Here is a 27,169-nt window from a genome sequence, read left to right on the forward strand (position 1 = left end):
TAATCCTCGATGAGTACGGTACTTTGCGCTTTTAAGAGATAAGCCCCTCCGAGACCCCTACGAGAAATGTGCAGAGTGGTCACGGCAGCAGACTGCTGAGTTCGCAATTCACAAAAAAGTGTGTTGCTTTCCTTCACCTTTCAATGCACAGGTAGCACAGGTTCCCGCTGCGTAAACCCAGCTTGCTGCGTAAGTGGCTCCTAGCGAGGGGACAAATAGACTCAAGGCCTAGCACGCAGCAGACACTAGATGTGCTCAGATCACTTGAGTCAGGCGCCTTCGGATGCTTCGAACCACAGATGAACTGCATGCGTAGCTGCATGGATAGTTATACCACCACGAAACGCACAAAACATCAGTAAAAACTACAGTGGTGAAAACGAAACTGAATAACAAAAAAACCCAATCCGCAGCACAGTCAAGCCACCAGATGTCAATCCGAAGCGCTGTCTTCCCAGCATGCCTCGGGCATCCGAGGTGGATGGAGTGCAGAGCCGCCAGCTTTCCGTCTAGTGTAGGAGGAGGTAAACTTTATTAAAGAAGAGGTCCTAGGCGCGGGTTGGGGTGACGTTCCCCTCCCCGCGGTGGGCCCCTCTCCTAGGCCGGACGCCAGGTGGCCGACCGACGATGACGTTCGGCGACCTCTTCGGCCCGCATTGTGACTCGGTGTTGAACCTCCGGGTCCGAGCTGAGCAGCACGGCCTCCCACTGCGATTGTGTAGAGAGCTGCCGACTTTTCGACAGTGTGTCTTGATTAAATGAGTATAGGATGTGTGGTGTGTCTGCCTTTTGGTGCCCACAGCGAGAACATGTACTCCATATGGTTCCCTGAGCAGTTCAGCTCCTTCCGTCTAGTGTATAGTAATAAACACTATGGTTTTCGAAAGTTTCGCGTGCGGTGTCTCTGCCGCGTGGCCGCCTCTGGAACCGCCGGAGAGATGATACCGATGGAAGACGTTCGGCTTCGTCCGGCGTCTTTTAGCGAAATACAGCGTTTTGAGTGGTGTTTTTTTTTTTTTACACAGCTACGGCAACAGGTTAATATAATATCCTTGCGCGCTTGTAAATCACACAATATTGGCAGAAAACATAAAAGCAGTCGCAGTACCTTGAATCATCGTGACCTCCCTACACTATAGGTGCCTTTGCTATTGTTTGTGCTAGCCGCCGCGGTGGCTGAGTGGTTACGGCGCTCGGCTGCCGGCCCGAAAGACGTGGGTTTGATCCCGGCCGCGCGCGGTCGAATTTCGATGGAGGCGAAATTCTAGAGGCCCGGTACTGTGCGATGTCAGTGCACGTTAAAGAACCCCAGGTGGTCGAAATTTCTGGAGCCCTTCACTACGGCGTCTCTCACAGCCTGAGTCGCTTTGGGACGTTAAACACCCTAAACAAAACGAACAAACATTGTTTGCGCTAACTCGCGATTCTTTTTTGCGCGCAGCAGTCCCTTGAGCCATTCTTCGTGAACGCCCTACATAGGGCGAGGCATCGGCGCCGTGGCTTAGTTGGTTAAAGGCGCCTGTCTAGTAAACAGGAGGTCGTGAGCTCGAATCTCACCGGTGCCTTCACTATTGTTTGTGTTATCTCGCGATACTTTTTTGCAGCGACAGTCCCTTGAGCCATTCTTGGTGGACGCCCTACATAGGTAGAGGCGTCGTCGGCGCGTGGCTTAGTTGGATTCTGCTTCTGGCTGCCTGCTAGACGGACGCAGAAATGGCTCGCTCCGAGCGGGGTGTCGCAACGACCTCTGTTGGCCGGGATGAATCGGTTTTCTGGACCACCTCCTGGTTATCGCTCTCTGCTACCGACGCTGCCATCTGACGAAGGGTATGCGTTTGTGTGTGTTCTTGCCCGGTGATACCTCCAAGCATCCGTATCGAATAGAGGACTTTCGTCAACCATTAGAAGATGCCGGCGTCCTTAAGGGTATCAGCGGCCTTGGTGCTTACCAGGTGAGCCACCTCTGGCTCGTGAGGTTCTGTACCCAGGAGGCGAAGGACGCTGTGCTTGCGGCCGGAGGCCTGTGTGTGAAAGGCGGCTACTGTGCTGTTATTGACCCATGTCGAAAGGAGATCAAGGTCAAGATTCGACGGGGTGCCATTTCACATACTCAGTGAGACCCTTCGGAAGACTCTGAGCGAGTTTGGAGAAGTGATGGAAATTCGTCATAAGGAATGGAATGTTCTAGGATTTGAATCAGCGGAGTCGACAATACGTGTCGCTAGAATAGTGCTTAAAGAGGGGGTCACAGCGGAGAGCTACCGCATCTTTTCAAGTTCCACGGGGGCTCCGTTCTTGGGGTTGTGCCCGGTAGGGCACCTGTTTGCCTCCGGTGTCGAAGACGCGGTCACATCTGCCGCGACTGCCAGACGCCTCGCTGCACTAAGTGCCGCGCCTTTGGTCATGTCCGTGAGGACTGCATACGTACGTACGCCAATGTGACAGGGGCGGCCTCAGAAGACTGTGACGATGAAGAGGACATCATGGACATCGAGGAAGGTGAAACGGCGGCCCCTGATGGCCGTTGTAAAAAGAGCGCGTCTGGTGAACCAGGAAGCGTCTGTGGCGGAAACATGAAAACATCGAGCGAGACGCCGAAAGGGTAAGGTGACGTGAGCAACGCGACGGAAACGCCGCCGATGAGCGATCAGGCGTCTGCAATGAATGCCGAAGCGGAGCCAGTCTAGGATGACAGGGCATCACAAGATGACACCTTCCACTTCGCTAAGCGTGCCAAGACGATGTTGCTACCTCCTACACAACCTTCCACCGAGGTCAGGTTGCAACGCCTCGAGCGCCGGTGGCTCAGAGGCCACCAGGGCCAAGGGAAAGTACATGTCTGAGTCTCGGTCTTCGTCCGCGTCTCCTGTACGCAGCACAAGGCACGCGGATTAATCGCCCCTTCTTATGGGGTAAGGCGCACGCCTGGTAAGCCACCTGTATTTTGTTCGTGTTCAGGATTAATCTCAGCATGGCTTGTCTTCCGTCAAATTTAAATGCGGCACGTTAAACGTGCGTGGACTAGCAGCTAGGCGGAAACAATGCCAGCTAAGGCGTCTATTGTCTGAGAAAGACCTTGACATTCTTGCAGTACAAGAAACAAAGATAGAGAGTGAGAGCGCGACAGACGCTATGGTTGCGCAGTTCAAGTCGCGTTATAACGTGCGTGCTAGTCATGCAGTGGGGACATTAGCGGGCTGTGTTCTGTTAATTAAGAACTCTCTTGGTATCGAGGAACAAGCAGTCGTGTGTTGCACGAGGGGAAGGTTTGTGCTCTGTGATCTGTTGTACGGGGAGGAAAATTTGAGAGTTATCTGTGTGTATGCTCCTACTAAACCGCGTGAACGTCTCTTGTTTTTCAAGGAACTGTGTGCGCACATCGAATGCAATAGACTTGTCATTCTGTTGGGGGATTTCAATTGTGTTCTCAGTGCAGATGGCCGATCAGGCTCAGCGGTTACCAAAAGCGAAAGTGCTGTTTTCTTGAAAGAAAACATTGAAAAGTATTGACTTCAAGACGTAGCCCAGTTTGCAAAGGGAGGAATGAGATGCCATTATATGCATCTCCAAGGGCGTAGTCATGCTAGGCTAGATAGAGCTTACGTTTCCCTTGAGCTAGCGGCGATTTGCGATAACTACATCGTCGAACCGGTTACATTTAGCGATCACTGTTGTGTCATATTCACCATGGGAAAGAGCCTGACACCTCAAGCGAAATTCAGCTGGGACTTGTGGAAGCTCAATGCAAAAAGTATTAGAGGACGATACGTTTCGTTTAGAAACAAAGAACGTGTTAGAAAAAGTTTGGTTGAGTTATGAGAAAAGTTGGGCAGAAAAGTGGGAGGAATTTAAAGTTGATGTCAAAATGAGGGCTATCGAAAGGTCCGTAGAAATCAAACATGCTGAAAAAGCTGAACAAAATAACCTAAAACAGATGTTGAAAGAACTAATTTTAGAGGAAAATAGAGCTCCGGGCCTATACACTGATCTTATCAGCGAAGTTAAAGCCAAGCTTGATGCTGTCGATGTGACCAGGTTTCAGGGAGCTGCAATCCGGGCATGAACGGATCGCTTGCTGGCAGGTGATATGCCCACTAGGCGGAATTTGACGACAGAAAAAAATTACACTAGAAGGAAAGATATCGTAGAAACTGGAAACAAAGGTACTCTGACGCACGATCCGATGGGGATAAGGGATGCTTTCAGTCAGTATTACCGTGATCTGTTCGCTTCCAAATCAGCGGATGTACAGGCCTTTCAGGCTGAATTTTTAAATCTATTACCCCAACTGACCAGGGAAGACACTGACATCCTGTCTGCCGACTTATCAACAGTGAAATTGGAATACGCTATTGATGAGGTTCACTTGGGGAGATCGCGAGGTCCTGATGGGATAACAGCGGAATTTTATAAGGCGTTCAAACGCGAAACTGCTCTCATTTTACAACGCGTTTATGAAGAGTCATTTAGAATCGGTTTTTTACAGCCGTCGTTTTCTCGTGCGCATACAGTACTTATACTGAAAACTGACAATCCTGCTTAGCTTAACCAAGCTGCTTTTTATCGCCCGATAACGCTTAGTAATGTTGATTACAAAATTTTTATGAAAATATTAGCCAAACGTTTACAATCAGTTATGGACATCTTGGTTGGCCACCACTAGACGTATGGAATTCAAGGGCGGACCATCTTCACGAATGTTCATGTCACTCGAAGTATACTGGAATGTTGTGACGCTGGTTCTAGGCGAGTCGCAATGTTGCAGATTGATTTAGAGAAGGCCTTTGACCGTGTATGTCATGGCATTCTTTTTAAAATCCTCGTACATGTCTGCACTGGGGAAGTAAATTTAAAAGGGGTTAAAATTACTTATAGTAACTGTACCACGAATCTGGTTGTTAACCGAGAGCTCACAGACAGAATTGCCGTGAGAGCATCCGTGCGGCAATGCTGCCCATTGTCACCGCTACTTTTCGCTCTGTAGCTAGAGCCACTTTGCCGGAATGTAATAAATAAAAGCTCTATTCGTGGCTTTGAACTAGAAGCATGTGAAATTAAACTACTGGCTTATGCCGATAATGTGGCAATTTTTTGTAGGATCACAGCAGCATCATACAACATGCATACCTGCCAACTCCTCCCATTTTTCAGTAAAATGTACGAATTTGGCCCGTATTACGATTTTACGAATCTTGTCTGAAATACTGAAATATTACGGAATCTAAAATTTATTTGCGATAAACGTTTAAAATTCCGAAAAAAAAACACTGTCGCCGGTGTTAACCTTCCGCCGCCACGAGAGAGGGATATGTATACCATCTGTGAAATGAGCAGCACCTGGGATACTGTACAGTAAAACTTGGTCAGTTCGAATTAAATAACTCTTTATTCCTACTCCTCAGCCTCGGTCAATTCAGATAATCCGCGCTGCCGTCACAGTCCTGCCGAACGTCCCTGTAAGACTGTGACGACGGGGGCTCGTTTACTCGGACGCCCAGGGGCTGGCATCGGTCAATTCTGACGGGCTCCCAAACAGTGGTGCCTTGCACGACTAACCGATCGCCCAAACGTTCGTGCCCAGGCCTGAACTGCATGTTACATCTCTTATCGGTGCCCCTCTGACATGCGCGCAACTGCAGGTGCTTTCAGGAACGGCAGGCCTCCGCCGGTAAGCCGATAGTCTGGCCGCGTAGTTTCGTTTTTGGAGCTTCGCCGCCAGCCCGAAGCATCGGCGGCTATAGGCTCCGCTTATCAGTCAGCCGAGCTATGCGCCGTTTAGAACGACGATTGCTCTCGAAAACTGGTGCACGTCGTATCAAGAGGCAGTGGCAGTGGCTGCGAAATTTAAGAAGGTAACTGTTGTGGTTGTTTCATTTTACGTTAGACCAGCCGGGGGTGCTTCCTCCCGTATTAATCTTGGCTGGTTAACAAGTGTCCGTCGGCAGTATCCCGGGTGTCCGATTTTAGTCGCAGGCGACTTTAACGCCCCTCACCAGGATTGGGGGTACCCTACTTCAAGCCCTCGTGGCAGGCGTGTGCGGGACGCCTTCACGGATGCCCAATTTGTGCTGCTCAACCATCCTGGGGCAGCAACACGGCCAGTGCGTCAAACTCGCAGTGCTTCCTATGCTCCAGACTTGACGTGGTGGTCGGGTCCGGGTGCTCCCTCCTGGCACATGGAGCCAGACTGCTGGGGAAGCAATCATCACCCTAAAATTATCGGCCATCACACCTCACATTTACGACCTTTACGCTACAAATGTTCTGTGATCAACTGGGACAGTTTTCGCTCCTGTATGGACAATCTCTCCTCAGACTCTTCGCCAATTCTTGTCGCTCAACAGTGCTACAACTACCACCTGGACTGATGTTGGTCGACCGGCACCAGACCTCGGCCTTCTTAACTTGTGGGCGGCACGCCGTCAAGCCGAGCTGGCTGCTACGCGAGACCCTATACTTCGTCGCAGGCACGTACGCGATTGCACTATCTTACAGCTAAGGCACACAAAAATGAACGCGATTTCTCTCGAAGGCAGTGGCATGCGTGGTGCGAACAACTTTCTGCAAAATCCTCGAATGCCTCTCTCTGGTGAACATTCCGTACAATGGAACGCGGTCGCCGTTCGACTGACGCAGCAGCAACCGCATGCTTTTGCGGCTAACTTGTCGCCAGATGATTTCGCCAAAGAAGCAGCACGAAAGTTTTTCCCAAAATACGATGCTGTGCCTTCTTCAGCCACTAGTTTAAATATGGCTGGCATCCTAGCGCATGTATATCAAATGCCGTCTGATGTCGACGCAGATGGAATTGCGTGTCCGTTCTCTATGCCTGAGTTGCTGGCTGCAATAGATGGTGCGAAACGGAAAACAGCGCCCGGCCCGGACAATATTCAGTACGAGGTGTACAAGAACCTGAGTAGCGCTGCACTCCCTCAACAACTTGGCACCATAAACAAAGTGTGTTTGGATGGCGTAGTGCCTGAGAGCTGGAAACCCGCTGTTGTGATTCCTATCCCGAAACCAGGAAAGCCTCCGACGGACCTTGCCAACTTGCAACCTATCTCCTTAACTCCTGCACTGTGCAAGCTGGCGGAGAAAATGCTAGCCACACGATTGTCATGGTGGCTAGAGCAGCACGGTTTTTATCACCCAGCACAAATCGGCTTTCGTCCATATATTGGTACAGAGGACGGGTTGGCTGTCCTGGCATCTGCAGCTTTGTCATCTACCCGCAGCCGCAATGTGCTTACTGTTTTAGCAATGGACGTTGAAAAGGCATATGACAGCATCAGTCATGCAGCCCTTCTAAACTCCATTGACATGCTTCATCTCCCTCTGAGAGTGCGTAGCTTTGTCGCATCATTTTTGGAAGGCAGAAAATTTGCAATACGCCTCAGCGGCGAAGCGGTCGGATCATTTGTTCCTCTCTGCGGCGTGCCCCAGGGATCAGTATTGTCGCCGACGTTATTTAATATTGCTTTCATCACGCTGGCTTGGCGCTTACATGACATCCGTGACATAAAATTTCTTCAGTACGCTGACGACATCACGGTGTAGAGTACTCACCAAGATCTCCGTACTCAGGAGGCTGCCCTTAAATCTGCCTTGGATGTTACCTGTAATTACGCATCATCCATCGGATTTCAGCTATCCGTGCATAAAACAACATACACGTCAGTCTCCAACCGCTGGGGACGCCGTAAACTTGCTGCAAGACCAATTCGTATTTGTCTATCAGGCACCCCACTACAGGAAAGTCCGAGTGTAAAATTCCTTGGCTTGATGATTCCCCAATCAGGATCAGCGACTGCATGGCTTTCTCACGCAAAAAGGCAAGCTAATCAGACACTGGGTTTGATTAGAAGAATTGCTCCTAAAACTGGTGGCGCAGGCTCGTTCGTTGCACGGCAATTGGTGAGGGCAGTTCTGCAGCCACGTGTTGTTTATCAAGCCCAGTTTCAACATCTTACAAGAGCCGAATGGGATCGCCTGGAAGTCGTGAACCGAGAGGCTATGAGGACCATTACGTGCCTTCCACGCATCACACCGGTCATAGCTTTACAAGAGAATGCGCAGCTCAATACCAATGATGAGCTGGTGCAGCAGCGCCCTGAAGCGCGCAGCCTTAAGGCCAGTCTATCGCACTCCACTCATGCACTGAGGTCTTATGCAACGTCACACTCCATTCTTCAGCCGCCAACGCCAGTTCTTCCCCCATGGAAGTTTGTACAGTTCAGCGACAACAAGCCAACAGATAATCGCCGGCCAACGTCTGCTAATTCGGCATCGTTGCTTCGCCAGAAATATGAGGAACAAGATGCTTGTCTGCCTGATGGATCCATTGTTGTCTACGTAGACGCAAGCATACAAGACTGCAAAGCAACAACAGCTATCTACTGTCCGTGAAGACCTGCCCTGAATCAAACCTCTTGGTTTCAGCTTACGGAACCCCCTTCGTCCTTTTGTGCTGAGCTCGTTGCAGTTCAAGAAGCACTCAGCTCCGTGGCCGACATTACTATGCTCCCTACGGCTCGCGTTGTCGTCCGCACTGACGCCCTTCAAGTCGTCCGGTTGTTACGACGTGTTAGCCGCTGTCCAACGATATGTCAGGACATTCACCGGCTCGCGGCACGCATCCCGCAGCCAGTACCTATTGAGTGGGTCCCACGGGATCTGCTGACCTATCAAAGCCAGGCATATTTAGCGACCCGCCTTGCGAATACAAACTCATCACCGCCTCGGCTCCTTCATTTGTACAATTTTACCCCCCTTTCACCAAAAAAGAAACTCCTCCGGCGCCGCGCACGTGCTCTCATCCCTCCGTGTGCGGTAACCCTCCCTCGCAGTCTTACCCGTGCAGACGAGGTCGCGCTTAGGAGGATCCGGGTCGGGGTTGCCCCTCACACCAGCCGTTACTCGGAAGTTGGCCTCAGAACCGAGATTTGTTTCCTCGGCCAGGGTGTCCGATATGTAAACACGAGGACATTGAAGCCGACATACATCACTTACTGTGGGACTGCCCAGCTCTCAGACCTACAAGGATCCGGCACCTGATGGTAGCAGGTCTTTCACCAAGCTACCCTGCTACATACATTGCCTGGGACGCAGAGACCGTACCATCGTTCTTTACTGGACTTCATCAAATCCGCTAACCTTTTTCCATTCATTTAATCTCTACTACATCATTCATCACAACCTTCAACCCATCATTGGTGCCCTGGGGCAATAAATTTCGCTTTAAAAAAAAAAAGAACGACGATTGTATTGTCGCAGACATTTTTGTATGCCTGTTTGTTTGTCGAAAGCATCTTAATGGCCGCTGCTGCAAGACTGAAACAACCGCGAGCGGCCCCTCAATTCAGGCCGCGTGATACTTGCAAGAGTGGCAGATCGGGCTAGTTGGTAATTTTCCATAATGCGATACAGCGCGAATAAAGACGGGGACGAAGCGAGACAAGACACCACAGCGCTGACTTCAACTGAATTTTATTGCGGAAAGGGGATATTTATACAGGAAATGGAGGGGAACGCATGATGCCGCTACTGCTGGAATTGATACGCGGGATAAGATATTTAAAGGCGAAAAGAAGAGGCTGCAACAGCGCACAAGGATGACTGCTAATAACAAACAACAACGCAGTGCAAGTCAATGAGAACGATAAGACAAGGCACCGGCAGTTTTGCAACAAAAACACAAAAACAAGAGCCAAAGGGCTTTAAACCGCAGTACAAGGCGAGGAATGAAACTAGGGAGCAAAAAGCAGGGCACTAACAAATTGCTTGGGGAAAAGAAAGCCAAAAAAAAGCGTGAAAAAGATCTAAAGCCGTGCGAGAGAGACTAAAATTGCAGGGCCAAAAGGGGCAAATAAGAGGCTGCTCATGACATGGCGGCAAACACACCTGAAAACTACTAAGAGACAAAAGGTTCTAAAATCACTGAAAATCAAAACCGAATGAAGAAATCACCTAGATGACATCTGGCTCAAATAATCTACTTCTCGTTTCGTCAGGGCGATCGAGGGAGAGCTGACACAGTCCTCTCCTAGTTTCAAGATGTGCAATGCCTCCATGATTTCGCGAGTGCTTTGATGGGGCATTTTTATCTAGAACAGTGCAATCTTGAAACCAACGGCTTGCAAGGGCGAGACGGACACTTCAAGCAATGCACTCCCAGGTTCCTCTTTGCTGTGTTGCTGACGTCATTAGAGTGCTCCATCAGTCGCTCATTAAGGCACCGACCAGTTTGGCCTATGTAAGCCCTGCCACAACTCAAAGGAATTTTTATACACGACACCGACTTTGCAGGATACAAACGGTGAACGGTGTTTGACCGGGCAGGCTGGTTTACGCTCTGCAGGGGGCGTTTACTCTGTGGCAGAGCTTGGAGAGCTTGTCGGGAGCCGAAAACACCACTCTAACATCAGCCCGCTGGCCTATTCTCTTCAACCGGTGAGACACAGCGTGCAGGTAAGGAATCACAACAACCTTGTTGTGCTTGTCTGGAACCGGAACTTCGCGTATTCCTCCCTTAAGCTTCTTCAGGAGGCCTTCTGCTACCGAGATGAGAAGTGTCTTAGGGTAGCCTGCTCTTTCCAGCCTAGAAGACTGTTTGTTAAAGCTGTCACCCATAGAGTGCAGACAAGATTTCTTTAGAGCATTAGTAAAACACAGGTTCGCGATGCCGCGCTTGACAATCTTAGAGTGGGCAGAACTATAAGGAAGCAGGGACTTGCCCCCTCTCGGCTCATACCGCCAGCATAAGTGTCTTTCTGCTAGAGAAAGCCTCAAATCAAGGAAGCGTAGTGACCCACTCTCAGGTGTCTCATGTGTCAACATGAGAGGTGACAGGCACTGCTCAAAGGAGGAGAGAACACGAGAAACAGTACATGGAAAGGAGCAAACATTGTCAGCAAGTAAGACTAAGTAATCGTCTACAAATCTAAAAACTTTTTGTGACAACTGAAGGGAGTCGTTCAGCGAGCAGTCGATCATGATGGGCAAGGTAGATGTCACTGAGGATGGGAGCAATGCATGAGCCAATGCACACACCGCTTTTCTGAATGTAACTGCTCTCGCCCCATTTAACAAAAGTGGAATTAAGATAGACCGTCAACAATTCTAAGAAGCCACCTACCGACATACCGGAAGAATTTTGAAATGCAACCGAGCCGAACGCATCGATGCTACTTTCAACGCAAGACAAAAGCTTGTCATGTGGCAAAGAATAATAAAGATCTTTAATATCAACCGAGAATGGCATAAGAGCTCTGCAGTTAGATTTCAGGAAGTCAAGAACTTTACTCGAGTCCTTCAGTTTTTAGATTTGTAGACGATTACTTAGTCTTACTTGCTGACAATGTTTGCTCCTTTCCATGTACTGTTTCTCGTGTTCTCTCCTCCTTTGAGCAGTGCCTGTCACCTCTCATGTTGACACATGAGACACCTGAGAGTGGGTCACTACGCTTCCTTGATTTGAGGCTTTCTCTAGCAGAAAGACACTTATGCTGGCGGTATGAGCCGAGAGGGGGCAAGTCCCTGCTTCCTTATAGTTCTGCCCACTCTAAGATTGTCAAGCGCGGCATCGCGAACCTGTGTTTCTACTAATGCTCTAAAGAAATCTTGTCTGCACTCTATGGGTGACAGCTTTAACAAACAGTCTTCTAGGCTGGAAAGAGCAGGCTACCCTAAGACACTTCTCATCTCGGTAGCAGAAGGCCTCCTGAAGAAGCTTAAGGGAGGAATACGCGAAGTTCCGGTTCCAGACAAGCACAACAAGGTTGTTGTGATTCCTTACCTGCACGCTGTGTCTCACCGGTTGAAGAGAATAGGCCAGCGGGCTGATGTTAGAGTGGTGTTTTCGGCTCCCGACAAGCTCTCCAAGCTCTGCCACAGAAGTAAACGCCCCTGCAGAGCGTAAACCAGCCTGCCCGGTCAAACACCGTTCACCGTTTGTATCCTGCAAAGTCGGTGTCGTGTATAAAATTCCTTTGAGTTGTGGCAGGGCTTACATAGGCCAAACTGGTCGGTGCCTTAATGAGCGACTGATGGAGCACTCTAATGACGTCAGCAACACAGCAAAGAGGAACCTGGGAGTGCATTGCTTGAAGTGTCCGTCTCGCCCTTGCAAGCCGTTGTTTCAAGATTGCACTGTTCTAGATAAAAATGCCCATCAAAGCACTCGCGAAATCATGGAGGGCATTGCACATCTTGAAACTAGGAGAGACTGTGTCAGCTCTCCCTCGATCGCCCTGACGAAACGAGAAGTAGATTATTTGAGCCAGATGTCATCTAGGTGATTTCTTCATTCGGTTTTGATTTTCAGTGATTTTAGAACCTTTTGTCCTCTTAGTAGTTTTCAGGTGTGTTTGCCGCCATGTCATGAGCAGCCTCTTATTTGCCCCTTTTGGCCCTGCAATTTTAGTCTCTCTCGCACGGCTTTAGATCTTTTTTCACGCTTTTTTTTGGCTTTCTTTTCCCCAAGCAATTTGTTAGTGCCCTGCTTTTTGCTCCCTAGTTTCATTCCTCGCCTTGTACTGCGGTTTAAAGCCCTTTGGCTCTTGTTTTTGTGTTTTTGTTGCAAACTGCCGGTGCCTTGTCTTATCGTTCTCATTGACTTGCACTGCGTTGTTGTTTGTTATTAGCAGTCATCCTTGTGCGCTGTTGCAGCCTCTTCTTTTCGCCTTTAAATATCTTATCCCGCGTATCAATTCCAGCAGTAGCGGCATCATGCGTTCCCCTCCATTTCCTGTATAAATATCCCCTTTCCGCAATAAAAATTCAGTTGAAGTCAGCGCTGTGGTGTCTTGTCTCGCTTCGTCCCCGTCTTTATTCGCGCTGTATCGCATTATAGTGATACTTGCGTTCTTCAAGCGTGCTGAAATTCCGCGTTCGTCACGTGCTGTTCGCAGTTGCGCGTTTCCCTCACGTGCGACGCCACGAGCGAAGATGCTTCAGCGCTATCGCGTCGTGGACTGGCGACGAAGCACGACGTCTAAGAAAAAAATTGTATGCTGTCTTGGCTACCCCCCCCCCCCCCCACCCCTCCCCACCAGGATTTTACGAATTGAAAGCCCTGAGGTGGCAGGTATGAGAACATGCGATGTCAGTTGTTTTGTGATGCAAACAATAGCGTTGTTAATCTGGACAAGAGAGAGGGTTTATTGATAGGAAAGGCAGAGAGGTTGGCCTGAAAAATAAATATCTGCCTGCTACTCTGCTCTGGGGGACGGGAAGAGGAGATAAAAGAAGGTCACGATGGGGGACGATGATGATGGGAGGAGGCAGATGAAAAACTACTTAAAAAAAGGCACCTTTCTGACATCACAAACGCGAGACAAGGTCCGTGTCGCTCAAAAAGCGTGAGAGCGCTCGCGTTGCCTTTACAGTTCTAAAACTATCTGGCCAAGCACCGAGGATCAAATCCTCAGAGAGGAGCGATGTGTCCATAGGCGTCAGAGCAGATGCGAGTATGAGTCTTTCACGTGCATACGCTGGACACGCCACTAAAACATGTTCTATAGTCTCTAGCACGCCACATGTGGAACATTCCGGGGAGTCCGCTTGTCCTATTAAGTGCAAGTATTTGCGCGTGAATGCCACGTTTAAACGTAGTCTACGGATAACGCATGCAATAGGGCAAATGTGCGGGTCTTTCGCATGGGAACTGGACATCAGCGCCTTTGTTTCATGCAAGTGTGAAATGGTCACATGTCCCTTCCAAGTACCTAGGTGTTCCTCTTGACAAGTATCAAGATAACGATGACTTTTGGAAGGGGAAAATTCAAGAACTGTCCACGCGTACACAGAAATGGCCGGCTGTCTATATTCGCGCGCGAAAACATATGAAGTGTATACCTTCTTTCAAAACTGTGCTATTTGTTGCAGGTCCTTTCGTGCTCTCGAGTTAACATTCAAAAGTTTCATTCTCTTCGCCGTTTTTGTTTGGCAGTCCTCGTGGGAGAGGACTAAACGTGATAACTTATTTCTGCGTTTGAGAAAAGGGGGCCTTTCTTTGCCACACTTGTACTTGAGGCAGCGGGTGTCAAGATTTATGTTTCTTCGAGATGAACGCGACCCTTTCCTGCGGACTTTTATTCAATTGAGGCTTTCTTCGCCTTTGCACAAACTATGCTATCTCCACTGTAGACGGGATGCGATACAGTGCACTTGTACTTGAGGCAGCGGGTGTCAAGATTTATGTTTCTTCGAGATGAACGCGACCCTTTCCTGCGGTCTTTTATTCAATTGAGGCTTTCTTCGCCTTTGCACAAACTATGCTATCTCCACTGTAGACGGGATGCGATACAGTGCAAGTAGATTTTTGAAAGAAGTGGTCTTTGCTTTCCGGTTTCTAAATACTCGGTTCAGTTTGGAATACCTTTCAAATGCCACGCGTAAGAAATTGCTAAAAGATTTGCTTGACTGTGTCTTCCATGATCCAATTAATATATCGATCTCTATAGTGGAGGCCAAGGAGGAAATGTTTTAAAAAGATTAAGGAAAAGAGTGGTGCCAGCGGGTGTGAAGACGTTTTTCTTCAAGTCGCACACTCGTACGTTGCCGGTTAAAACATGGATGGAGGAGAAGGGATTGTTTTTACCATGGGGTGCTGACTGCTTGTTATGTCACAAACCAGAGTCAATAGAACACGTCTTTATTGATTGCTGGGATGCGCTGCTCTTTTGGGACGTGCTTCAGCGTACAATAAAGAAAGACTTACCCTTGACGCCGTATGGGATACGATTCCTGGACGTTGAGCCCGATCTTTATAAATACGATGTGTTTTTCTTTCTTGCCCTGCAAAGCATTTGGCGAAGCAGGATGGCTGTACGACACTGCGATGAAGATGCGCGGTCTGTCCGAGATTACTTCAAAGAAAACATATTTAAGCTGCGTGAAGTGTACAAGGAGCTATGTTTTGGAGATTAAGTTATCGAGTTGATGGAGAGTTCGTGTTCTTTTGAAACAGTTTTGATTTTCTCACGTGAGCCGCCGCGGTGGCTGAGTGGTTACAGGCGCTCGGCTGCTGGCCCGAAAGAGGCGGGTTCGATCCCGGCCGCGGCGGTCGAATTTCGATGAAAGCGAAATTCTAGAGGCCCGTGTACTGTGCGATGTCAGTGCACGTTAAAGAACCCCAGGTGGTCGAAATTTCCGGTGACCTTCAATACGGCGTCCCTCATATATAGCTTGAGTCGCTTTGGGACGTTAAACCTTAAAAAAACCATCTTGATGTTTGAGAATGTAGCGCAAAACATGTTTGTGATCTGTTGTAAACAGGAGATCGTGAGTTCGAATCTCACCGGTGCCTTCGCTGTTGATTCTTTTTGCAGCGGCAGTCCCTTGAGCCATTCTTGGTGAACGCCCTACACTAAGCGAGGCGTCGGCGCCGTGGCTTAGTTGGTTAAAGCGCCTGTCTAGTAAACAATGAGGTCGTGAGTTCGAGTCTTATGCCTTGCGATATTTTTTTTTTACTGGAATACCCTTTTTATGGCCTAGAAGACGAGACCAGGAGGCACTGCTCACCATCGCCAAGAAGTCAGCAAAAGCAACTGGGGCCCTGCACCCCATCCGCAACAGCTCCGATCACTTCTGTCGCTATGTCTATTTAGTTCCATGAGACGGCTACATATGAGCAATGTCAAAATGACCTCTAAAGATACTAAATTTCTGGAGGAATATGTGGGGATAAATAATAATAACCTTTTCATGTATATGTACTCGGAGAAGTACTTTAATCCTAAGCTGCGCGCTTTCCTTCGCACGCGCACTATAACAGGACATTATTGAAGCGGGGGACAGCGTAGTCCCATATGCCATGCAAGGATGCGCGAATGCTTTATTGTTACGTGCGATCAATGAATCAAAAAGCGTTGAACGAGGTGAACCAGTTCTAGTAGCGCAAAGCTTGCTTCTCATCCACCCCGTATAGAGGTCTTGACCTCGATATCCAGCCCCGGTGAGAGAGCTTGAGCGGCACTTTTGCGGCTCGCACTCCCTCGCATGCGATCTGCAACAGATCTCGCTTATGTCGCCATTCTTTTCCTGAGTCCCGACGCTGTGCAAGATGGTATCTCGAAGCGCCAGCCGGAGACCTTGCAAGCCCACCAAGGTCAAGCAAAACGTGCGGGCCTCGACTGGTAGCGACCGGACGCCGACAGGGGAGAGAAGGGCGGGCAGCTGTGTCAATGACAAGCCCCGTATCACTCGCGAACGTCGGCGCCTTGGCCAGTAGTAAACTGCAGTGCATGCATTTGGGTGCATACAAAGGAAGACAGAAAAGCGTTTTTATCTGGTGATTTCGTTAAAGGTTGACTCGGCCGGATCAACGTACTCTTGCGAACACAGAGAATTCATCTACACGACTGACGAAAAACAAACATGCTTGTACGCTTAGCTGTCGCACATCCGTCGACTGCTTCTGAAGGCGCGTTTACATGAATACGACAAAGTCGGCTCTAGTCCCCTTTTTGAGGGAAAGAGTAGGCTTTGAGAAGGAAAGACATGACTCGTCCTCTATACTCTCTTCCTCGACGTTTTTGCACTTCCCGTCAAAAAGGGGACTGGAGTTGACTTCTGTCACATTCATGTAAACGGGGCTTGAGTTGTTCGTCGTAGTAGTAAGAATTTAGGACCGCTGTGATTGGCATGGTGAATAATTAAAAGCTTCCTCTTTCTGCAGCTGTTTCAATGTACGCGTGTTTGTTTCTTTTGTTTCACTCAGACCAGCAAGTGTACGCAGGGTTACGATAATGACTTTTGTTGTTGAGATTGTATATGGAGAACGAAAATTTCCGGGAATAAAACACTGCGTCGAATGACAAAATGCAAATCATTTGCTACTTCTTTCGCAACAGTGCCATACTTCCGTCTGCGCAGCATTGGTCGCCTTGGCAATCTTTGGAATCGGTTTCCATTTACGTTTTAAACGACTGCTTCATAGCTTTGTGATCGCCTTTTTCGCATTTCAACTCTTTTTAAAAACTTATATTCGAAAAAATATCTGTGCTTCTAAATGAAAAACTTTGTCTCTCGCTGCGCTTCCAGAAATTGGTGTGGCTTACGGGACCTTCAACTCGGTTTGGCGTCATCAAAATACTCCTTGCTGACCTCATGACGTAGCCTCAGTTCTCAAATTTTGAGCATTGCACAAGCATAAGGGATGGGCACTTTGAAGGTAAACACACAGGATCGCCCAGCGTATGCATTGAATGTTCCTCTTCTAGGTCCCCTTCCTTTATTTTGACGCAGTGTTCCGAAATTTGAAACACCAACTGGCCCACCTTTCTGCTTTAACTGACCCCCCTCCCCCGTTTTGTCCGCTTCATGGGATAGCGGTGCTCTAATTTGGCGTCAACAGGTGAGCCGCATATATGTATACCTTATCCCACGAAGCAAACAAATGTATCTAAATAAAAGGGACATTGCAATAACATACACCTAACGATTAAAAACTTCGTACAGGGAGAGAGACCACACCAGCGTCGACACTAGGTCGTGGTTTTCTGGAACGAACTAATTTACACAGACACGCATCTGCGCATTTTTCTAGTGACTCTTTATTTTCTTCTCAATGGCTAGAAGGAAAGAAAAATATCCAGACAGTGTCCGGACCCGTAAAGTATCTGTTACGGATCCAAGTTGGACTTATTTTTGGAAATGTGGCGGAGAGTTTGAAGGATGCTTCACTCCCGCCACCGGTTGGCCCGGTATTGCACTACCTCCGGGACCGGCCTTGTCTTTAGCGCGTCTTTACTATCCTGTCTTTCTATCCCATCTTTCAACTCTCCTTCTATCTGCACGTGGTAACGATTGTGGCTCGGCTTGAGCCAGTGAGCTGGCCTGTGCACTTTCCTTTCTTTCTTCCTGGCAACAACAGACAGACAGACAGATCCAGACAGTTGCTGCTAGGCAACAGCAAGACAAAGCGACATCTGTTTTTATCATCGCCACAGCGAGGGAAGATCAGCACGAGGGGTATGCCGATAGCGAGTCAGCGGTCGGCAAACCCAGATACAGGGCAAGATACAGGGCCACAGCGGCATGCGGCCTCAGTACGCGACTGCGTCCGCAAACTAGTTAAATGGCCAATTTGTCTTACATGCAACAAAATAACTGGATCGCGAATTCATCTGAGCAAAAAATCTGTTCCATTTCCATTTTCTGCAGGCGTTAGGAAAAATAGGCGTCGTTAACATCGTTTCGAAGCCTTCAATTTTGCCGCCAAACACTGAATCGCCGTTCCCATCTACGGCCTTCACGGCCTTGAATCGCAGAGAGGTTTAGCAACCCTGAGAGCGCTCTTTTGTCGTCATTCCTTTTTGTTTCCCAAAATCTAAGATGGCGTCCGATACAGGCGATATGAGTGCGCGAGGCATGTAAGGCAAAGCAGAAACAGACGTCTCGCTGCGGAGACCCTGTTTGGATTGGCTTTCAGCGCCGTCGCCCTCCCTACCACCCCAGGACCGACCTCACGACATGTTGAGCACGATGGATGACCACAGCATCAACTTGAGTGACGACGAGGAGGATTTTGAGCACCCGACCAGTCCTCACGAACTGCAAGGAACTCTGTGCAAATGGACTAATTATATCCATGGCTGGCAGGACAGATTCATTGTGCTCAAGGATGGCACATTGTCCTACTACAAGTCAGAAAATGACACGGCTTTTGGATGTCGTGGCGCGATCAGCATTTACAAGGCTACGGTCAAGGTGGGCACTCGAAGTTTAGGCCTAATTGTCCCTCATTTGCTTCCACTCTTGCTGCTAGAGCTGACGGAAGTCATTCTCCGTCATCGTTTTGTAGTCGGGAATGACGCGGCAAAACAGACAGCACCGGTGTGGGCGAAATTAAGGATTTTTCATCGTGTTCTTACGGCGACGCCCTTTTGCATCCCCACCTCTTGGTGCTCTCAAAAACAGAGGCTGCTGCAAGCAGCAGGTGCTGATCTTTCCGGCTAATCTAATTTTAACGTCGCCGCCGCGGTTTTGTACTGCATATTCCATGCATTCATTGCCTGTTGTGCTGTTAGCGTGCGAACTGCGACGCGAGACGGCTGTCGTTTAGGGGAGGCGTCGGCTGCGGCGTCGCCGCGTTCCTGTGTGGCGCGACTGTTTACATTATCTTCTCAAAATGCAACAAGCGCGATTCCCGTGGCGGACGTGTCGCACGAGACAACGTGTTGGGCTTTGTGGAGCTCTTGATCGCCCCTGTCGGAGCCGCATTACGTGGGCGGCAGACTCCGGCCTGCAACAGCGTGGCGATATTTATTGCGCGGCGAGCGTCGTTTAGCCTGGCAACGCCCCCTCTGTGCGCTGCTGCGTTGCATGACATGCGAGCTCGCTGCACAGGAAAGGCGACGCGCGGATGTCGTGCCTGTGCTGCCTTCCTTTCTTTTGCCGGGATCGGCGTCCTTCTAAGAGGAAACACCGAGTGGCTGCCAGGGGCGTCGTGATCTATGAAACCGTTACCGCGGCTCGCAAGAGGAAAAACTGAAAAATAAAAGCAGTTTTAATTGGCACCAAAGCACGTGACTATGACGCCATCTGTCAGTTAAACGAAACTGGAAAACATTGTGAGTTGACAAAGGCGCGATTTCGTTATTTCGGGAGGGTGCCCGTCGTCATGGCGGGAGACGTGTGCAAGGCGCTATGCCAAGCTGAAAACTGCGGCGCTGAAACCCCACGCTGTTTTTAATTTGCCGAGACAGACTTCACGGATTCATTTGTTTTCCTCACAAACTTTTACATTTTAACAACGGACAAGGATCCATTGCATTCCAGACATACTGTTGTCATCAGTGTGATAGGGAGTCCGGAATTATAGCACAGTTTTCTTCTTGTTAACCTTGAATTTCAGAGTGAGCCTAGCATGCCAATTTTTTGTAAAGGGTTTATATGTGGGTCAACATTTCTTGCTTCTTTTTTTAATGGTTTGTGTGGGTGAAAGCCTTACTCAATGGAGATCTATACATGTCTGAGGAGGAAAGGTAAATGTGACATCCACTTATGTTAGGCAACTTGTTTATTATGCAGGTGTTACTCTGTGCAAACTGCTGTCATTCACATCTTTTGACAAAAACTCATAGCATTGTCGGTGCTTTTAGTACTCCCTTTATTCCTATGTGCATAGCTTTGCATACGAAAATTTCCATGAGAACCTTTTGTGTGAGTTGTAAGGCCTGATACACAAGCATAAATGTCAATGGAGAATGCAGCACCTTCTTTGTTGTTTTTTTATTCTTCATGCCTGAAGGGGTTCTAACTCTCCTTTTGTTACAACTGTTATATTCTTGTCTCTTAGGATGCCCTCTATTTTTTGTTACATTGCTTGCATGCTGGGAAATAAAAACGAAGTGAACGGCCTTGCGACAGATATATTAGTTTCTCCAGGTTTAACCTCTTCAGGTTAAAGAACACCACTGCAGTTCATTTTTGCTGGAAGGCTGAACAAGATGTGGGAACATAGCTGGCCTTTAGCTACATTACCGCTCACCATCACTTTTAGTGGAGAAGTAGCGGTTGTTGCACCAGGAAAGATTTGTCTTGTTTTGCTGATGTGAAACTGATAGTCGTAATTGGTTCTGATCTAGGTGGTCAGTTGTCACTGATTCGGATATTTAGGTGATATTAAGCCTGACTGTACATGTAGCCACCGCAGTGGCTCAGTTGGTTATGGTGCTCGCCTGCTGACCCGAAAGATGGTGTCTTTGTTCCTGGCAGCGGTGGCCACATTTCAGTGGAGGCGAAATGTACTGTGTGATGTCAGTACATGTTAAAGAACTCCAGGTGGCCAAAATCCTCCTTTTTCACAAAATGTGGCGCCCTCTGGGAAGTAGCAAAATTCGCATGCTACTGGTTGAAAACACGTGTGGGAGACTGGCGCGATCCGGTTCCATGTGGAGCGAGCTGCGCCTGCGAAGTGGGAAGTGTGTGCTTGACAGCTGTCGCCATCTGTCGCACACACCCGTCGATAACATGAACTGCGCAAGCGCAGTAGGGGCTGCGGTTCTGTTTTCAACCAATGGAGCTGCAGGAGAAGAGGCGTACATACATAGAGCGGCTGTGTGGAAAAGGTGGATCATTCACTGCAGCATCCTTCATAGCCAGAGTCGCTTTGGGACATCAAACCCCATAAGCCATAAAACATGACTGTATATGTGCTTGGTCCTCCGGCACTTCTCATGCTCGGTTGTCATTGTGCTGTCTGTACTCTTCAATGGGATGCTTATGGATGTACTGCTGTCTTCTCCCCCCACAAGAGGCTGGCTAATGGCAGCGTTTTATGTGCAGTATTCACTGTGGATAGCACCAAATTGAGAGGCAGGAAAGTGCTGACAGGAATGGTTCAGGGTTCTTTTACTGTTATTAACCGGTATGTCTTGGTGTTGAAGTGGTGTGCTTAGCATGGGCATTTGCTGCACTGTATTCTGAGCTGGTGTGAAATTCAGTGGTATAGGTTATAGCTTAGCATAGCGCACTTTTCCACAGTTCTGAAGAGCTGTGTGTGGTGCCTTTTTTCTACAGCCACACGAGTTCGACGAGTGCCGCTTCGACGTCAGCGTTAATGACTGTGTCTGGTATTTGCGAGCAGACGGGTCAGAGGAGAGGAATCGGTGGGTTGAAGCTCTGGACGCCTACAAGGTGAGCTGATGCTTGCAATTGTGTTCTTGGCAGCATGATAGAGCTGGCACACGTCCTTCATTACTTAATGAAAAAAATGTTTCTGGGTGGTATCTTGTTCTAAGGAGGCGAACAGTGTCATCAGTACGTAAATGTGATTTGTCGCATCATTGCTGTAACATTGGCCTTCAAGGGATTCCAGCGGTCACTCTGTCACTTTTCTTTGAATAGTGCTTGGTTTGTGTAAAGTCTTGTTGAGACTTTTGTTGGAAAAGGCCATTGTAAGAGTAGCGATTTTGGCAGGAAGTGTCATACTTGAGTTTCGTATTCTTATTTGGTGCACTGACTTCTCCCACTGGAATGTTGCTAAAGAATGCCACTATGTGTTGAGAAGGTTGGCCAACCCTCTACCTGAATATTGTGTGATCGTTCCCTGCTGGACCACTCGCCTCCAGGTCGATTCGGCCTATGGGAGTGAGAACAGCCTACGCCGCCATGGCTCGGCACTTTCCCTGGGTTCAACAAGCGTGTCCTCTCTGAAGAAAGGTCGAGGTCTTCGGGAGAAATTGCTTGAGATGGAAACATTTCGAGACATTCTCTGCCGCCAGGTTGACACCCTGCAGGCCTACTTTGATGCCTGCGCAGGTCAGTTTTATTTATCGTGCACTTCTTTTTATCCACTTTTCTTTTCTTGTGTTCTCGTGCTTTTGCTGGTGCTTCTGTGGACCTTTTTTGTCATCTTGTGCCCTTTTCTTAGTATTTGGTTGCGAGACAAAAATAATATTGGTCAGCCGCTTGTCATTCCACTGGTTTATTCGTGTATATAATAAATAAATGGGGAAAAACTTGGAAAATTGGGGGGCATGGAAATATTCTGGTTAATACTTTCGCAGCATAGTCCTTTGCCTGTTGGTGTTTTTGCAATGTTCTGTGTTGTAGCAGAGCCTTTGTTTTTATGAGAACACTGGGTTTTGTGGCTCATTGGCAGGTTGCCTTCTGGAATAATTTGCACCTGTTTGTAAAAACTTTGTAGCAATGTAGAGTAGCCGATTAAGGGATGATGAGGTTTTCGGAGGTGAAATTTTGAATTTTTTCTTTGCAGAGCAGTGAAATTTGGGATGCCAATTGGAAGGTCTACTGAATGCTTAAATACAGAATTTCACTCATATATCTTCCGGAGTTTTGACATCATAAATTCTTGTGCGCTTCATTGCTGTGCCAAACTTGCACAAAGCCTAGCGTGGCAACAAAACACGGTAGGAGTCTGCAGTCACTCTTTAAGTTTTACCTAAAGGAATGATTGATGCAGTAACTTTCTTCAAAATTTTTAACTGCCTGTTGTTTTTCTACACAGAATGTTATATTCATGCTTGCATGATGCACTCATTAGTGTCATGACAAATTAGTGACGGATTTAAAAAATGAGAAAGTAATTAAAAAATGTGAATATCACAGCGTGAAGAATCTGTAAAGGAACACGGTGGAACAAAACTCAAAACAAATCCATGAAGCCATTGTTGTGCTGCGTTTTCTGCAAGCCAGGTCAAAAAACAGTTCTGAGTGAACTCGCACTGAAGTTGTACAAGCCCATCAAAACACCCATGACTGGAGTGTTCAATGTCCTTTGCTCTGGGGGCCTTATAGATGTGTGATTCTTACGGGAGGAGAATTGCGGTGAAACCAGCGTTCCGGTGACACCAATCTTGATGCGAGCAGCAGTGCAAAAGCTAAGATATCATGTTTGAAAATCTGCCATTTTTGCAGAGATTTCAGCCAGTTTTTTGCTACCTGTGTCACAAAAATATTCTTTGAAGTCACTTCTGGGCTGTTTTCGGAGAAAAATTTTGCTGTATTTTATTAGAAAGAGTTTGTATATACCAAATGTGATGTTTTCTAAGATTCGATTTTTTTTTTCAAGATTTTCGCTATGTGAAAGTCGCGTCCCTCTATAAATTGTCGACATGAAGACTCTGTGATGTTGACTTTATGAAACTAGTGCATTTGAGGAGGCCGTGGGTGGAGTCATTTTTGTCAGAAGTGGCAACCATTGGAAAGGAGGATTATTTATGGAAAAAAATTTACGTCTAAAAATTCTATTTCTTTGTCAGAAATATTACTAATTAGGTAGGGAACTATGCCTTTAAGGTACCTTCAGAAGGTTTCAAAAATGGCCAATTTTTATTTAATTTTATCACATAACATGGTGCAGACTTGAGGAGCAGAAAGGCATTGCCTTAGATGACCCCTCATCATTGCATTTCCAACAGAAAAGAAAGTAATCATTGCTGATTATTCCTGAGCATTCTTGTCCCTACTTTGACTGTAGTGTGGGAAGCATTCATTAGGGTGGGCCATATAAAGAATGAAAAGTAATTGCTCCCTGTCTGCATCACATAATGGCACAACGGCCCTGGTATAGCATAGAGAAGTATGCAATCATTCTTGCTAGTACTATATAGTATTTTGAGCTTGTTTTTGAACTTGGCAGGTGTACACATGGATTTTGGCTAGCAATGCTGGTGTTTCCAGGAGGTCAATTAACATAAAACGAAACTGCCAGTGAACTTCATCTGGCTGTTGCTATCATGTTGTTCATGTGTGTACATAACACGGTTAGTTGTGCAAAGTTTCAATTGTAGAAGTAGACAAGGTACCTAGTCTGGCAAATTGGGCAATTCAGGCTCGTTGGTCTTCTTTGGAGCCAAGACGATAGCTCTTAACAACAAGGACGAAGTAAGAACAAATATCCTGCCTTTGGGCATTACTCACTTCATTCTTTGATTGAGCCGCTGCGGTGGCTGAGTAGTTATTGCGCTCGGCTGCTGGCCCGAAAGACGCGGGTTCGATCCCGGCCGCAGCGGTCGAATTTCGATGGAGGCGAAATTCTAGAGGCCCGTGTACTATGCGATGTCAGTGCACATTAAGGACCCCAAATGGTCGAAGTTTCCGGAGCCCTTCACTACGGCATCTCTCATAGCCTTAGTTGCTTTGGGACGTTAAACCCCCATAAACATAAACTAAACTATTCTTTGATTGCTCAAGCAGCAGTAGATACCTTTGAGCTGAGGTAGGCATTGGATGCCACCACATGTCGTTGTGATCATTTGACATCTATTTTCCCGGTTCACCTGATTTCTTGAATTTGCCGTTGTATGCACTGCTTCATTAGTTGTTTGGGGAACACAGCTGGTAATAGATAGCAAAGAGAGGTCCTGAGGTAGCTTGAATGCATTTGCTGCAGCTGCAGAGCAGAACGGGGATGACGGAAGTCCACTGGTGAGAGATATACTAGGCGAGGACACGGCATCAAAGACATTGGAGATTTTGGCATCTCACTTCAAAGGTGGGTTTATTGCCACACATCTGTGACTTGGCACTTTAGTGCATCTGACGGCATGTGTTCAAACTATCTGTTGCTGCATGCCATTTTTTGAAGTGTGACTACTTAATTTGTATTGTCAGGTGCTGTTACATATACAGGCATTGTATGTGTTTTATGTGTGGCTCACTGCTTTTGTGTGCACATAAAGCTGTGCACATGGTCAGGTAGTGAATTTGTGTCTTGTTGGTGGACGTAGTTTGCCTTTTGAGTACACTGTTAGGATTCATGTGCTGATGTGCGTTTGGCCATCAACAGCTCTTTACTTCTGCATAAAACTTGGGATGGCATCATGGGGATCAGTTGTCTGCAGAAACACTATTTAGAAAAAAAAAAACTCGCAAAGTAATCATACTTTGTTATAAAATTCAGTATTCCTTCTTATACCCCTGTCACACGGCCAGTTTCAATCACCCTCGAGTCGAGGGTCTTCGAGATTTTCAATCGCCATCGAACTCGCCGCTGCTACACGGCAAATCTCAATGGCCAATGGCCATTGAAATGGTTCTCGTGTCTTACGCCACGGATGTGTGGCGCCAGAATCGCTACTTTGGATTTTGCAAAAATAAGAAAAATATTTGAAAATGTATACTAAATGCTGAAATACACGCATACGCGAAAGTCGTTCAAACCCCTTTTACTTGCACGTACGCGACGGACATATGCAGACACTGCTGTAGCCACTATAATACAAGACGAGCCAAAACCCAGCCAATCCAACTGCGTCGCAGCGCTGCTTCGTCAGGCTTAAGACCTGGGAAATTGCCCTTCTGTCTGAAAAGCAAGAGCTATTTCTCTCTTGAAACCTTATGCGAGGGTAAGAATGGGCTAATCGAAGGCGAGTACAACAGCTTAGAACACGATATTGCTTTGAGGGATTAGCGACGAAGCTGTTATCGCTGTGAAGCGGGCGGGCAGGGTGCCGCCATGTTGTCAACGTTAAGTACGCAAGCAACGCAAAGATTGCAACGCAAAATTAATGCGCTTAAAACAAGTCTAATATAATTTTAAAATAATTTTACAGACTGCTTGCATTAAGCTTTATGCGAATAATGTTTGCTCATGTTTTTGCACCGTGAATGTGTCGTGTACGAAAGTGCGCTTGGCGCCGCTCGAAGCAACGCTAGCAACCTTGGGCAGCGCTCGAAGGCCCTCGAAATCTCGATGGAGTTCTGCGCTACTCCGTTGACTCGATAGGCTATTGACTCGATCGCCATTGAAACTGCCCGTGTAGCAGCGCTCGATCGCCTTTGAGTCGATAGACTATCGGTTCGAGGGCCCTCGAAATGCCCGTGTGACAGGGGTATTATATTGGCTGGACCGGCACCTAGCATTTGATGGTCCATTTGCCTCGTCAGTGCTTGTTTTTTACATTGAGTGGCAAATATTGTCATCTTTCTCTGAATCAAATGCTGCGGCCTTGCTTTACACTCGATAAGAAAATGCACTCAATTGTTAAAATAGTGCTCAGGTGTCACTTTTTAATAGTGGTAGTTGTGTATTAAAACATTACAAGAAGGGAGAAATAGATGTTGCTGGCCGCGGCGATTGCTGTCTAATATTGTAAGGGTCAAAGCTGTGGCTTGTGGAAATAAAAAGTGACAGGGAGAGGCTAACAAAGAGAAACCACATTTTAATCCAAGGGCTACACTGAGCACGATAGCAGTGATTTATGTTCATGGCTTTGTGTTCATTTTGTGTTGAGCCTGTTGCCTGCTGTTCTCACAGCCCTGTTATGCGATCAAGAAATGGCAGTAGAGCCAATTTATAACTTAGGAGATACAGGCGCAGTTCTGATGTTTTAAGTTTTAAAAGATATTGATGTGCTTCCTGTGATGGCTCCTTGCACTGCTGCGAAGCGCTGGCAAGCAGTTTGAGCACTTATCAGCATGCACTGCATCCTGTTCCATTGCATCCGTGAGGTCAATAGCATGAGATTGGAATGGTTCTAGGCAGGACCTCTTTCTTTTATTGCAATTTTATGACCCTTCATAAAATTGTTTCTTGTTTGATGAGCAAGGCATGACAGCTGGAGGTCACTTGCCAAGGCTGATCAGTGGCTTTCATTCTCTTGTGCTGCTTTTATGCGGCTATCTGCTTACACCCATGTCTTATCTTCATACGAGTCAGCCCAGCTGATAACGCACTGTTGTCGTGTGCTATTGGCAT

General features: G+C 47.6%; 1 protein-coding gene, 1 non-coding gene and 1 pseudogene across 3 annotated transcripts in view; all 3 read left to right on the top strand.

Moving 5' to 3' along the window:
- Window positions 1-1,490: 1,490 nt before the first annotated feature.
- Window positions 1,491-1,565, top strand: TRNAT-AGU (transfer RNA threonine (anticodon AGU)). The gene has a single exon. It is a non-coding gene; the product is annotated as a tRNA-Thr (tRNA).
- A 16,024-nt stretch (window positions 1,566-17,589) lies between these two features.
- LOC144126394 (U2 spliceosomal RNA) lies at window positions 17,590-17,739 on the top strand (annotated as a pseudogene).
- Window positions 17,740-18,329: 590 nt separating this feature from the next.
- cert (ceramide transfer protein) overlaps window positions 18,330-27,169 on the top strand; it is a 34,106-nt gene continuing 25,266 nt past the window's right edge. Inside the window, exons 1-4 of one of the 2 annotated variants that reach the window (XM_077660315.1) lie at window positions 18,330-18,711; window positions 21,526-21,642; window positions 22,077-22,266; window positions 24,863-24,964. In XM_077660315.1, the coding sequence (XP_077516441.1) occupies window positions 18,475-18,711; window positions 21,526-21,642; window positions 22,077-22,266; window positions 24,863-24,964 (646 nt within the window). In that variant the 5' untranslated portion in view covers window positions 18,330-18,474. The remainder of the gene's footprint in view (window positions 18,712-21,525; window positions 21,643-22,076; window positions 22,267-24,862; window positions 24,965-27,169) is intronic. The other variant, XM_077660314.1, reaches the window with a different exon arrangement.

The sequence above is a fragment of the Amblyomma americanum genome, chromosome 3, assembly GCF_052857255.1.
Source record: "Amblyomma americanum isolate KBUSLIRL-KWMA chromosome 3, ASM5285725v1, whole genome shotgun sequence".
Lineage (NCBI taxonomy): Eukaryota > Metazoa > Arthropoda > Arachnida > Ixodida > Ixodidae > Amblyomma > Amblyomma americanum.